Source organism: Loxodonta africana, chromosome 26, assembly GCF_030014295.1.
Source record: "Loxodonta africana isolate mLoxAfr1 chromosome 26, mLoxAfr1.hap2, whole genome shotgun sequence".
NCBI lineage: Eukaryota > Metazoa > Chordata > Mammalia > Proboscidea > Elephantidae > Loxodonta > Loxodonta africana.
This window is the reverse complement of record NC_087367.1, coordinates 18,677,581-18,691,878: the sequence shown is the minus strand read 5'-3', so window position 1 is coordinate 18,691,878 and position 14,298 is coordinate 18,677,581. Positions and strand designations below refer to the sequence as shown.

Here is a 14,298-nt window from a genome sequence, read left to right as displayed (position 1 = left end):
TCTTCAGTTTGCTGAAATGTTGGAGAAAACAGAAAGAGAGGTCACTGACAGGATTGTAGTGGCCTAAATTCCTGTCTCCTGGAGAACTGTGCCAGAACAGTCCCCGGTGTTTATTGATGGCACGTATCTGTATTTCCTCTGTATTTATTGATGGCACATATCATTGTGTGCTCCTTTGTTAGTATATTATTTCATGAAGAATCTCCTCCCCCTCTTTTTTTTTACAGACTATATTTCTCAGTGCAAGCTCGTGGAGAGACTGATAGAGAAAAGTTGCTGTTAATGTATCAGACGAACAATCAAATAATAAATGGGCTGTTTCCTCTGAACAAGGATCTGGCATTGGAAATGGCAGCTCTTTTAGCTCAGGTAACGTTCATATATTTTAAGAGTAATATATTATAAAGACACTAATTTCCACACTGAGTTAAATGTAGTAAAACAATATCAAAAAACCTGTTGCTGGTAAGTCTATTCCAACTCATAACAACTTATGGACAGAGTAGAACTGCCCCATAGGGTTTCCAAGGAGTGGCTGGTGGATTCGAACTGCCGACCTCTTGGTTAGCAGCTGAGTTCTTAACCACTGTGCCACTATTACTCCATAGTAAAGCAATATACCTTCAGTAATTCTTTAATTTCATTTTGCTATGATTAAACCAAAAAACTCGTTGCCACCAAGTTGACTCCGATTCATAGTGATCCTATAGGACAGAATAGAACTACCCCATAGGGTTTCCAGGGAGTGACTGGTGGATTTGAACTGCCAGCCTTTTGGTTAGTAGGTGAACTCTTAACCACTGCGTCACCAGGGCTCCAATTACAGGCATTATAATTACAGTTTGACTCCAAATTGTATATACTGTATTAGCCCTGATGTAGAAGGAGACAGTATGCTATAAAGGGAACCTAGTTTCAGCCATTTCAGGAGGTAACATATGATCAAGAACCAATGGTATTAAAGAAAGAAGTCCAAACTGCGCTGAAGACATTGGCGAAAAACAAGGCGGCAGGAATTGATGGAATACCAATTGAGATGTTTCAGCAAATGGGTGCAGCACTGGAAGTGCTTACTCGTCTATGCCAAGAAATTTGGAAGACAGCTGCCTGGCCAACCAACTGGAAGAGATCCATATTTATACCTATTCCAAAGTAAGGTGATCCAACAGAATGTGGAAATTGTTGAACAATATCATTAATATCACACACAAGTAAAATTTTGCTGAAGGTGACTCAAAAGTGGATACAGCAGTACATCAACAGGGAACTGCCAGAAGTTCAAACTGGATTCAGAAGGGGACATGGAACGAGGGATATCATTACTGATATCAGATGGATCCTGGCTGAAAGCAGAGAATACTAGAAGTTTACCTGTATTTCACTGACTGTGCAAAGGCATTTGACTGTGTGGATCATAACAAATTGCAAAGAATGGGAATTCTAGAACACTTAATTGTGCTCATGTGGATCCTCTACTTAGACCAAGAGGCAGTTATTTGAACAGAACAGGGAATATGACGTGGTTTAAAATCAGAAAGGATGTGCGTCAGGGTTGTATCCTTTCACCATACTTACTCTGTATGTTGAGCAAATAATCTGAGAAGCTGGGCTGTATGAAGAAGAACATGACATGAGGATTGAAGGAAGACTCATACACAAGCTGAGATATGCAGATGATACAACCTTGCTTGCAGAAAGCAAAGAGGACTTGAAGTGCTTACTGATGAAGATCAAAGACTACAGCCTTCATTAAGGATTACACCTCAAGATGAAGAAAACAACTGGACCAATAGGCAACATCATGATAAACGGAGAAAATATTGAAATTGTCAAGGATTTCATTTTACTTGGATCCACAATTAATGCCCGTGGAAGTAGCAGTCAAGAAATCAAATGATACATATTGCATTGGGGAAGTCTGCTACCAAAGACCTCTTTAAAGTATTAAAAAGCAAAGATGTCACTTTGAGGACTAAGATGCACCTGACGCAAGCCACGGTATTTTCAATTGCCTGATATGTATGTGAAAGCTGGACAGTGAATAAGGAAGACCGAAGACTTGATGCCTTTCAGTTGTGGTATTGGCGAAGACTATTGAATATACCGTGGACTGACAGAAGAATGAATAAATCTGTCTTGGAAGAAGTATGCTCTTTAGAAGTGAGGACGGCAAGATTTTGTCTCCTGTACTTTGGACTTGTTGTCTGGAGAAGGACATAATACTATGTAAAGTAGAGGATCAACAAAAGAGTGGAAGACCCCCAATGAGATGGATTGACACGGCCGCTGCCATGAGGGGTTCAAGCATAGCAACGATTGTGAGGACGGTGCAGGACCGGGCAGTGTATCATTTTGTTGTAAGTAGGGTCACTATGAGTCAGAATGGACTCGACATCACCTAACAACAACACTGTTTCTTAATTATCTTGACAGTATACAGCTAGGCTTTGCATTTAATAAAGGAGTTTTCGTATGGCACTGTGGGGCTAAGAGTGCCATGCTGCAATGGTTCAATGAGCTAGTAGGAATCAATCTTTAAAAAGGCTAAGACAGTTTCTTTTGCTTACCTATTACGTCAGTTAGGATTACGTTCAACCTTAATAAAAAATAATACTGACTTCATCAGAAAAAGCAGTGTGTTGTTTCCTGACCTCTGCGAGGTCATTCATGGCCTGGGCTGTCTCGTGCTCTCCATTCCGCTATCCCTAGGGTGTCATTTTCAGGATCCTGGAGGTTGCAAAGTGCTCCAGTGATGACATAAGTGTTCCAGGCACAAGGATGGAGGAAGGGCTGAAGAAGGGCACGTCCTCCTGCCTTTAAGAAAACTTCCCTGAAGTTACATAGGATGCTTTCATTTATGTCTCACATAGCCTCTCCTCCCTACAAGGGAGGCTGGGGAGTATAGGATTAGCTGGGTGGCAGTGTGCCCAACTAACTTCAGGGTGTTTGTTAGGAAGAAGGAGAGAATGGATGTAGGCCGCAACCAAAGTCTGTACCACACCCGAGGCTTTGCACAGGTTAATTAAGGGAAAATGTTAAAGTATTCATGATATGTCATCTGCTCAAAGGTTTAGATTTCCCAGGATTTTCAGTCTATGACTTTTCGCTCTGTGCGCTCTCCCAAGAGACCTCATTCATCCTCTTTATTATTCACCACTATCGTGGATTGAATTATGTCCCCCCAAAAATGTGTGTATCAATTTGGCTGGGCCATGATTCCCCGTATTGTGTGATTTTCCTATATGTTGTAAATCCTGCCTCTATGATTTTCATGAGGGAGGTTGGTTGGCAGTTGTGTTAGAGAGGCAGGACTCAATCTACAAGATTGGATTGTATCCTGAGGCAATCTCTTGAGATATAAAAGAGAGAAACCAGCAGAGAGACAGGGGCACCTCATACCACCAGGAAAGCAGCACTGGGAGCAGAGCGCGTCCTTCGTACTTGGGGTCCTTGCACAGGGAAGCTCCTAGTCTGGGGGAAGATTAATGAGAAGGCCGACAGAGAGAGAAAGCCTTCCCCTGGAGCTGACACCCTGAATTTGGACTTTTAGCCTACTTTACCATGAGGAAATAAACTTCTCTTTGTTAAAGCCATCCACTTGTGGTATTTCTGTTATAGCAGCACTAGATGATTAAGACAACTACCTATGCCAGTGATCCCCAAATCTTTTATCTCCAGTTTATACTTTTTCACGGGCTCCGTATATTCAACATATCCCAAACTGAACTCATTATTTTTCTTCCTTTTTCTTTGTATTGTATATCTTTATTGGGGTTCTGCTTCCACTCAGTTCCCCATGCAAGCTTCAAATCCAAGAATCGTCACTGCTTCTTCCCTCCCTTTCACCCTTTTCTACCAGTCGCCACAGCCTGTCAGTTTTAGGTATTTTCTACTCTGTTCACTCTTCTCCATGTTGACTACCATTGTTACGGTTCAGACCGTGATCACATCCTGCCTGCTCTCCTGCAGCAGGCTCCTTCCTCCATGGGGATGCTAGAGGGATTGTGCCAGTTATTGTTCCTGTTATCTATTGCTGCCTAACCACCGACTCCAAAGCTCAGTTGCTTAAAACATCAACATCAAGCAAGACAGCTTGCCTCTGCTTCACACAGCATCACCTGGTATAGCTTGAAGGCTGGTTGCGACACTAGGCTAAGGGCTAGGATTGTTTGAAGGCTTGTCACACAATTGGCAGCTGATGCTGGCTGTCAGTTACAACCTCCGTTGAGGTTGTCAGCTGCAACACCTACACATGGTCTCCTCACATAGCTACTTGTGCTTCCTCACAGAATGGCGGTGGGGTTGCATTAGCAACGTCCCAAAAGAAAGGCAGGAAGTGAAACCTGTCATTTTCTTGAGGCCTGGGCTTAGAAATTGGCACAGTGTCACTTGTGGTGTGGTATGCAGCAATAGTAACTAGAATGGAGACACAGTAAAACCTGTGAGAGCTTGGAACTCAAAAGGACTGCCTTGTTTTTCCAGGTCTCACAAGTTGTCTGCCTTTGACACTTTCTTATCACTCCTCTTAGTGGAAAATATTTGAGTTTTTTTCTCTGACAGGTTTCCACCTTGCAGAGGTTCTGGCTTTTGCAGGTTTTACTGCATAGCAAAAATGTGAATCTAGCTATTCCAGCCCCTTGTTTACAAAGGAGAACATTCATGATCTGATCTTTGACTGCTTCTCCAGCCTCATCTCTTAATATTCCTTACTTGGGACTTTATGCTTCAATAAAGCATAAACTGTGGTTCCCTGCACAATTGCCTGACTCAGATGTGGTTCACTTTTTGTTTGTGATACTCCTTTGTTTCCTCTGAGTGGAATGCTTCTACCCCCCAACCCTTCACCTGTTACCTTCAGCTTATCCTGTAATTTTTATCTCAGGTGTCACTTCTCCCAGGAAGCCTTCCTGGATCCTACCTGGATAGGTTAAATGTCCATTCGCGGGGGTTTCTGTATTGTCCTTCATGTATCTATTCCTGTGATAACCTCAACACAAAAAAAACAAACCTACAGCCGTCGACTCACAGCGACTCTAGTGGCTTTTAAGTATTTATTTATGTTTTTGCTCTTTGCCAGTAACTGTGGTCCCCCTGTGGGCAAGAGCTGTTCCTATTCAAATATCTTGTATGTAGCACAGTGTCTTACACTCAGTTCATTCTCCATAAATGTTTTTGAATGACTGAATAGTTGATAATTTAGCTTACTTTTAAGTAATTTTACGATCATCCAAACTTTAAAGCATTAATACTATACTGAATGTTTTCTCTTTATAAGTGATGAAAAACTAAGAAAAGAGAAATAAGGTAACAGTTTTCTTGGTGACATGGTCAGGAATGATCTCCTATCACTTGTAATTCTAGGCTTTAGTCCTCTAAAGGTATAGGTTGGCTGTTAAAATCTCTCTCATTTTTACTGAAATTTAACTTAGTCTTCTTACTATAACTTTCAATTTAGTCAAGAAAGCTTCTCCAGAAAAAATTAGAATATGCTTTGGATATATGTACTTCTAACATTTTTTAGATGAATTTAAGGAAGCAGTAGAAAGGTAAGGCTATAAACACCTAGAAAATTCTGAGCACATTACTAACTGTAAAAGGAAAATTAAATAATGCCTCTGACCTCTTTACGTCCTAATAGTTTTTGTGAATGTCATGAATTGAATTATGTCCCCCAAAAATGTGTGAATCAATTTGTCTGGGCCATGGTTCCCCGTATTGTGTGATTTTCCTATGTATTGTAAATTCTGCCTCTGTGATGTTAATGAGGGAGAATGGGTGGCAGTTGTGTTAGTGAGGCAGGACTCAGTCTACAAGATTGGATTGCATCTTGAGACAATCTCTTGAGATAAAAGAAAGAAGGGAGCAGAGAGACAGGGGGACCTCATACAACCAAGAAAGCAGTGCCAGAAGAAGAGCACATCCTTTGGACCTGGGTTCCCTGCACAGAGAAGCTCCTAGTCCGGGGGAAGATGGATGGGAAGTCCAACTGAGAGAGAAAGCCTTCCCCTGGAGCTGACACCCTTAATTTGGATTTTTAGCCTACTTAGAAGAAATAAATTTCTCCTTGTTAAAGCCATCCACTTGTGGTATTTCTGTTCTAGCAGCACTAGTTGACCAAGTGAAGATAAATGAAATATATTAAAGAAATCTGAACTCTGTAGAAGAAAAGTTATTTCTGTTGGAGACTGAGTATCTATGAGTCACCACCTGCCTGTCAGTGAAGGCTTACGTGTTGCTCTGATGCTGAACAGGTTTCAGTGGAGCTTCCAGTCTAAGACAGACTAGGACGTCTGGCAGTCTGCTTCTGGAAATTAGCCATTCCTACCCTATGGATCATAATGGTCCAATTTGTAACTGGTTGATCTTGGGGATACCTCAGGACCAGGCAGCGTTTCATTCCACTATTCATAGTGTTGCCGTGAGTTGGGGTCTGACTTGAAAACAGCTAACAACAACAGATCCCTGTTGTTGATATTTTCTGTCTTAATTAGGTAATTTTTGGAGCTGCTCATCAATTTTGGACATAACCAAAACCAAAACCCACTGCTGTCGAGTCAATTCTGACTCATAGCGACCCTATAGGACAGACTAGAACTGCCCGATAGAGTTTCCAAGGAATGCCTGGCGGATTTGAAACTGCCAACCTCTTGGTTAGCAGCCGTAGCTCTTAACCACTACTCCACCAGGGTTTCCGTTTTGGACATAGTGTCTGGTAAGGCATTGCAATCTAGTGTCAGGGCCTGTCAACATTCAGGAGGAGGGATGAGACTCAAGATGAGCACAAAATTGGTTCCTATGAGGTGGAGGTCAGATATGCTTCCACTCCCCAACTTTTTCACTATTTCTGATACCATCCATCCCTTCCCTGGCGCTCTCCATTTCTCTGCTGGGTTCAAAAGTTCATTGCAATGACCACACAGAACTCGCAGATGATACCTATGGTTATGCTTTTTATTAGGAAGTAACAGGTAACAACTCGGGAACAGGATCAACTTGGAAGTAATAGGATATGACTCAGGAGATAGAATCAATTCTGTCAATTAAGACAGCTTCCACCCAAGAGAGCTCTCAGCTCCTTCTCAGCCATGCTAGCCACTGGCCCTTCTCTTGGTCTCCGCCCCACTTGAGCAAGTGTTACAGCTCTTTAGTTCCAACAGCAAACCTCCTGTCCCAAAGCACTGAATTCTCCGTGGGCCGACTGTCCCACCATGCTGTCTTGTGCCAGTGTCTTTGTTCCCAACCAGCTATTTCTCTGCTCCTGGGCTCTGCCGTGCCTGCTGTTGTTTCTTACCATCTTGCGCTGTTTTCAGTGTTACAGCTCTTTAGTCTGGGTCTAGGAGGTTCTCAGCACAGGGACCCAGGTCCAAAAGACATCCTCTGCTGCAGGATCTTCTTGACAGTAGTGAGGACCCCCTCAGCCTCTGTGGGATTGGCCATTATATTTAATTTTAAAGCATGGCCCTCCCAGCCATACCACAAACTGACCAATCCCTGCAAGGGCACTTAATCCTTATTGGGTGGTTTTACATACCCTATTTGCATATTAAAACAACCAATCCCTGCAAGATGCATAAAATAAATCAATCACAAGGCAGTGTGTGGCCCACCCAATTATTTTTGGCAGAATTATAAACCCAAGGCCAGAAAGGCCATATATAAGAGAAACCCATTGCACTGCAACCATTGTGTTTGTGTGGGGCATATTGGGACTTATCTAACTTGATTTCCAGTTATTCTCCAAACATTTATTGTGCCTATTCTGTGCCACAGTGTATGTCAGGCAACAAGGAGGGGAGACACTGAGCTTGAAGAAACTACTGTAGGGTTCCCTAAGACACAAGACTGCCTTGAATAGCCTACTATTTGTTTGACCATTTTTTGTCCTAACTGCCATATCCTTGGAGGTTAAATCCTGATCGAAGGTTTCATAGGTAGCAGTGTTAGGTGCCGCCTGGTGGTGGTTTTTAGGTGCCGTCAGGTCTTTTCCAACTCATAGTGACTCTGTGTACAACAGAACAAAACACTGCTCGGTACTGTGTCATCCCACAATCATTTCTGTGTTTGGGGACAGTAAAGAATTTGCTGTGGTGGAAGGATTTCAGTAAGATTGAAAAGCAGATGGACCCACTTTTACTTGGTGTAAGGAAACTAGGATGGATCGTTGGCTAGGTAGGGTATGGGGAATGATAGAAACCTGGAGAAGTGAGGGATGAGAGCTGAACTAAGTAACCAACAAGTAAGAAACTTGATTAAAGACACAATTTAGGAAATTATGAGAATAGGATGTAAGGGCAAAGCCAGACTGGGGGATTTAGATAGTAACTGGCCAGATTAAGATTAAGAACTAGATAATGGGAGCCCCAGAGGTCAGATTCTCAGAGGCTGTTTGTGCTAACAGCATCACTGGAGGCAGAGGGCCCTTTCGAGATGGAGACTTGGAGCTTTCTGAGGCCACTCCTGCCCAATCTTGATGGAACCGTCCATCTGCTTGCTGTGAGTGCTTTAGATAATGACATGAATGCTCAGTAGGACAGTCACCTGAATGTCCTCTGCCTCATCCCGCTCCTTGAACCCTTTTCACTGTATTCATTTTTATCTCAGGCTCTCCTACTAGACAACAAGCTCTTGAGAGCAGGGACTATGTCTAATTTATTCCTTCCCCCTATCACTTAACACAGTGCCTGACAAATAATGGGGACTCAGTACATGTTTGGGTGAACGGATGGGTGGGCGAGTAGATAGAGAGGTGGAGGGTGGGTAGTTGGAAGATAATGTCTCTTTGACCTAATTAATAGAGATCAGAGCTGAACATTGTTCCATTGAGAGGAGGAGGGGAATGAAGGGCTCTAATCCCAGAAATAATAGACTAAGAATGAGAGGATAAACACAGTAACGTTTATGGAGAAAATCTAGGAAAGGAGTACTGAGAATATAGCTTTTGCTCCCGTTACATTCAGTAGAGATGCTTAAAAAATATAACTAATACTTTTGTGAAATATCTCATAGCTTTATAATTTTTTGGAAACTCTGGTGGTGTAGTGGTTAAGAGTGACAGCTGCTAACCAAAAGTTCGGCAGTTCAAATCCACCAAGTGCTCCTTGGAAACCGTTTGGGGCAGTTCTACTGTGTCGTATACGGTTCATATGAGTCAGAATTGACTCGACGGCAACAGGCTTGGTGTTTTGGTTTTATAACTTGTTGTTGTCTTTTTCTTTTAACTTTCATGTCGCCTTATTAGCAATTACAGGAAAACCTATGAAAGCAGGAAACTGTGTAAGGCGGAAAACTGTCAGAGAAGGAAAATTCAAATGTTTTCCAGTAAAAAAAGAAATACCAAACCAAACTCATTGCCATTGAGTCAGTTCCTACTCATAATGACCCTATAGGACAAAGGACAGAGTAGAACTGCCTCACAGGGTTTCCGAAGCTGTAATCTTTACGGAAGCAGACTGCCACGCCTTTCTCCCATGGAGCAGCTTGTGGGTTTGAACTGCCAACCTTTTGATTAGCAGCTGGGTACTAAACACTGTGCCACCAGGGCTCTTCTAATACCAAACGAAAGCCAAACCCGCTGCTGTCGAGTCGATTCTGACTCACAGCGACCTTATAAGACAGAGTAGAATTGCCTCATAGAGTTTCCAAGGAGCGCCTGGTGGATTTGAACTGCTGACCTTTTGTTTAGCAGCCATGGCTCTTTACCACAGCATCACTAGGGGCTCCTCTGATAAGCAATAGAAAAGTGGTAGGACTGTACCTTGTCAGAGCTGGAAAACTTATGAGACCTGGAAAAACAAGGCAGTTCCGTCGAGTTCCGGTTCTGACAGGTTTCTCTGTAAGACAGTACCTTAAAAATTAAAAATCATCCCGTGCTCATATAGGCAATAGCAGCGGAGAGTAGTGGCCTTTAGCAAATGCTACTAGATGGTGAGATAAATCCAGGGGGGTTAATGTAGAGATGGGACAGAAATGTTTAAATTACATCTTTTTTTCAAAATTAGAATTTATATTTTAATAATAGCTCTTATGTATAATGGTAAATTTCACAATCACACAATCATGACAAATAGATTTATGTATTTTATGTTATAAAGAATGTTTAAAAAAGAATAAAATGGATTTGCTTTTCTAAAACTCTTTTCAATATCCTGTTTCCTCTTCTTTGGCTTTCCAATTAGGTGGAGATTGGAGATTTTGAAAGACCTTTCTCAACTCCAGCAGGACACATTACTAACCAGTGCAAAGTAAATCAAACTCTAAAACAAGTCATAGAGAAATTTTATCCTAAAAGGTATAGAGATGGCTGTTCTGAAGAACAATTAAGGTAGGGAACTATTGGTAACCCTTTAAAGGGTGGAGTCACACTAGGCTTTCAGTGGTTTCTTTCTGTTCAAATTTTAAAAATGAAAAAAATTGTACATGACAATTTTCTCAAGATTTTTTAATACTATTGAGTGCCAAGAGATTATTTCTCTTTCTCTCTGTCTCTTTTTAAGACACTTTTGGAAACTTTAGAGTCTGTATTTATAATTAAAAAAAAATAAAGAAGCTTTTACCTTAATTTAGAAGACTTCCTTTTCATCTGATCTTACTCATTCTTTCCAAACTAATCCTGATAATAAATAGAAGGAAAAAATTGGCCAATAGTATGTTTCATTCTATTGAGTATTTACCAAACATTTTTTTATCTTTTAGGTATTACGTTACAAACAAATCAGAATAAAAATAAACTATCTTCTTAAGGCACAAGATTTTTTTGTCTAAGGTTTTAATTGAACTCAATGTGTTGGGAGCTTTGATTTTACAGAGAACATAAAGAAAAGCTTGTCAGATGAAAAGACAGCAGCAAAGCCCGTTCACCAGGAGTTTTCCAGAATAGAAACATTACAGATTTGTCTGGAGAAAGGGTGGCTGCCTTTGTGACTTGATTTCAAAGATTTCTCCCGTCCCCAACGTCTCCTCCAACCAGAAGCAGTAGTACCTAAATTCCACTACTCAGGATTCATTCTTTGGGTTCTACTTTTTTGTCCTTTTCTTTAAAAATGAGTATATGCCCATGACAAATTACCTTTTAAACTTATTTACACTAAGGTTTTATGCTTGCTTATCATGATTTTTAAAATTTATCTGACTAGTGGGGGGGCCGGTGGGGGTAAGAGAAACCTAGGCGATACTGACAGCACTAATGGTGTGAGAATTTGGTAAAAGGAATTGTACAGAAAGATGAGGGGTAGACCATGGTGGATGGGAGTCGCAAAGGGACAACTTTACTGGCTCCCAGTTTTGCCTTAGGATTGCTCACGGAGAGCTTTATCCAGGAAGGATGATACACTGTTTTTGCTTCTGTGTTTCTTCTTTTTTTAGGCAGCTTTGCCAGCGACTGTCAACGAGATGGATGGCCCTGCGGGGACACAGCACAGTTGATTGTGTCCGCATTTATTTGACGGTAGCCAGGAAGTGGCCGTTCTTTGGTGCCAAGTTGTTTCTTGCAAAAGTAAGGAAGGAATGAAAGGGAGCTTCATAATGAAAGCCTTTGTGTATGTGGCCAGCTCCGTCCAGCCCAGTCAGTTAAAGCAGTGATAGCAGTAACCCCAGATTTAGTATATTCAGCTTTTTAAAAAAATAAGGGAATTTCCAACAATGTTAAGAAAACAATGAAGGGGCACTGGGAAAAAATGTAGGAAAACCATCAACTTCTCTTTTTTTTCCTTACTTTAAGTGAAAGTTTACAATTAAAGTCAGTTTCTCATAGAAAAACTTATACACAGATTGTTATGTGACCCTAGTTGTTCTGCCTACAATGTGACAGCACACTCCTTCTCTCCAGAAGCACACTCCTCACCAGTATTATTTTATGTCTTATAATTCAGTCTGATCTTTGAGGAGTTGGCTTTAAGAATGGTTTTAGTTTTGCACTAACAGAGAGTCTGAGGGCCGTGACCTCTGGGGTGCCTCCAGTCTCAGTCAGGCCATTAAGTCTGGTCAACTTATCTTTTTCCTTCTGCTCAGCTTCTCTCTACTCTAAATCATTTCTTAGATTCATTAGGCCAATCATTAGACTGAAAACAACATCCAAACTCTGCTTTCCTCTTTTCATTCATTCATTCATTCATTCTCCCTTTTATCCTCACTCATTTAACCAGTAGCCAGCTGCCATCCAGTTGATTTTGACTTACGGCCATCCTGTGTGTAACTGAGTAGAACTGTGCTCCACAGGGTTTTCAGTTTTTCTGAGGTGCCTCTGGGTGGAGTCGAACCTCCAGCCTTTTAGTTAGCAGCCAAGCGTGTTAACCATTTGCACCACCCAGGACTCACTCATTTGCTCATTTATTTAGTATTTAGAGTTCTGTTTGCAAGCACTCATCAAGCTCTAGGGGTAGATAAGGCCGTGGTTTCAAATGAACTGTGTCTGAACTTCCAGGAACTCACAGTCCAGTTCTGCAACAGGCCTGTAACCAAGCCAGAGGATGGCGAATGTTGTAAGAGTGACATGAACAGAGTGCTACAGAAACACTGAGGGAGGGGAGGCTAACCCTGCTAGGAGGGCGGATAGCCCTCTCCCCAACGGGAAATCTATACTTAACTCCTCCTCTTGTATTGAACCATGTCATTTTGTACTCTCTCAGGCTCTGAAGATATATTGTATCTTGTGTTTGTGTGTGTGTGTCTGTTTTATCCTCACTAATAAGTTGTATGGTCCATGAGGATATGGACTCACCGATTGTGAGATCCTTCTTGGTGCCTACCATAATGCCTTGTACGTCATAATCACTTAATAAATGTATGCTGAATAGCTGTGCAACTTCGGGCAAGTTGGCTAAACTTTCTGGGCCTCAGTTTCCTCATCTATAAATTAATAACTTGGACTAGAAAAGTAAACTATAAGGTATCTTCTAACCCTTACTCTATGAAAGGTTGTATTATTCTTAGGTAAGAAATTATTTTGCTACCAGAACTGGAAGCTGTGTACTAAGTAAGTTAACAGAAAGGTGATAAAGTCAGTATACTTACAAAATTAGATAATGTATTTGCAGGTAATTGAATATAAACGAAAACCAAACCCAGTGCCGTCGAGTCGATCCCGACTCACAGTGACCCTATAGAACACAGTAGAACTGCCCCATAGAGTTTCCAAGGAGCGCCTAGAGGATTTGAACTGCAGCCCTTTGGTTAGCAGCCGTAGCATTTAACCACTACGCCACCAGGGTTTCCAAAGTAGGTTTTAAAAATATGTAAGAAATAGATTTGAACTGTAGATCAGCCTTTCACAATGTATTTTAATTCTGACTTCAGCATTGGAAGGGATATTAAATGTTCTTCTCTGCTCCGGTAATATGTTCTTTGCTTGCTGGCACAAAAATAGTGTTATTAAATAATGACAGCACATTGCTTGTTACATGAATGACAACTTTTTTTGCCTATGTTTTTTTTTTATAACAGGGAAGCACCCTCTTTGTTTATTTAATGGCATCCTTTTAAATACTGCCTATCCTTTGCAAAAGGAGCCCTGGTGGCACAGCAGTTAAGAGCTCAGCTGCTGACTGAAAGGTTAGCAGTTCAAACCTACCCAGAGGCTCTGTGGGAGAAAGACCTGGCAATCTGCTTCCATAAAGATTACAGCCCAGAAAACCCTATGGGGTAGTTCTTCTCTGTCACATGGAGTCACTAGGAGGTGAAATCCATTAGATAGCGTCCAGCAACAATCCTTTTCAACCAGCCCTCACAGACAGTGTGATAACCCTGTGTCTTTTATACATGAGATTCTGATAACTTTTATCACATGCGGATAACCCAGGGTGCATCCCAGTTCTTCAGATATAGTCTTGACATTCTTTTTTAAGATTTAAGAGAAGTGCTTAAGTTTTTTCTTAGAATTTCAGTTTTTAACTGAACGAAACAATCATTATGGACTACTAAAAAACATTCATCAATTCTAGTGGCAGGAGATTCTTTTTATTAATATAATTTCCTTGGTTTTTGCAGTAAAAAAAAATTTAGTAGAAATTTTAGCATTTCTGATTACTGTTGATCACTCACTTTCATATTTCCTTTTTATTTTCTAATGTTAGGTACTGAATATCAGATTAATAATCTTTTTCAGAAAAACTCTGCAATTATAATATTTCTTTCTGTTGTAATAGTACTGTACACCTTATAAAGCACGTCAGTGTAACTTGTTTCATTAAAATTTTGATCATCACAGAAACCCTAGGAGCTCTGTTAACTATTAGCCTCTTGAAACAGAAGAAAAAATAAGATATAAACATTATTGCTTCCATGTTAAAGATGAGGAAATTGAGG

General features: G+C 41.1%; 1 protein-coding gene across 1 annotated transcript in view; it reads left to right on the top strand.

The window, feature by feature from the left end:
- Positions 1-14,298, top strand: part of PLEKHH2 (pleckstrin homology, MyTH4 and FERM domain containing H2) — a 148,311-nt gene that overhangs the window by 122,189 nt on the left and 11,824 nt on the right. The window contains exons 25-27 of the mRNA XM_003416099.4: positions 228-369; positions 10,176-10,321; positions 11,362-11,491. Coding sequence (XP_003416147.1) covers positions 228-369; positions 10,176-10,321; positions 11,362-11,491 — 418 coding nt within the window. The remainder of the gene's footprint in view (positions 1-227; positions 370-10,175; positions 10,322-11,361; positions 11,492-14,298) is intronic.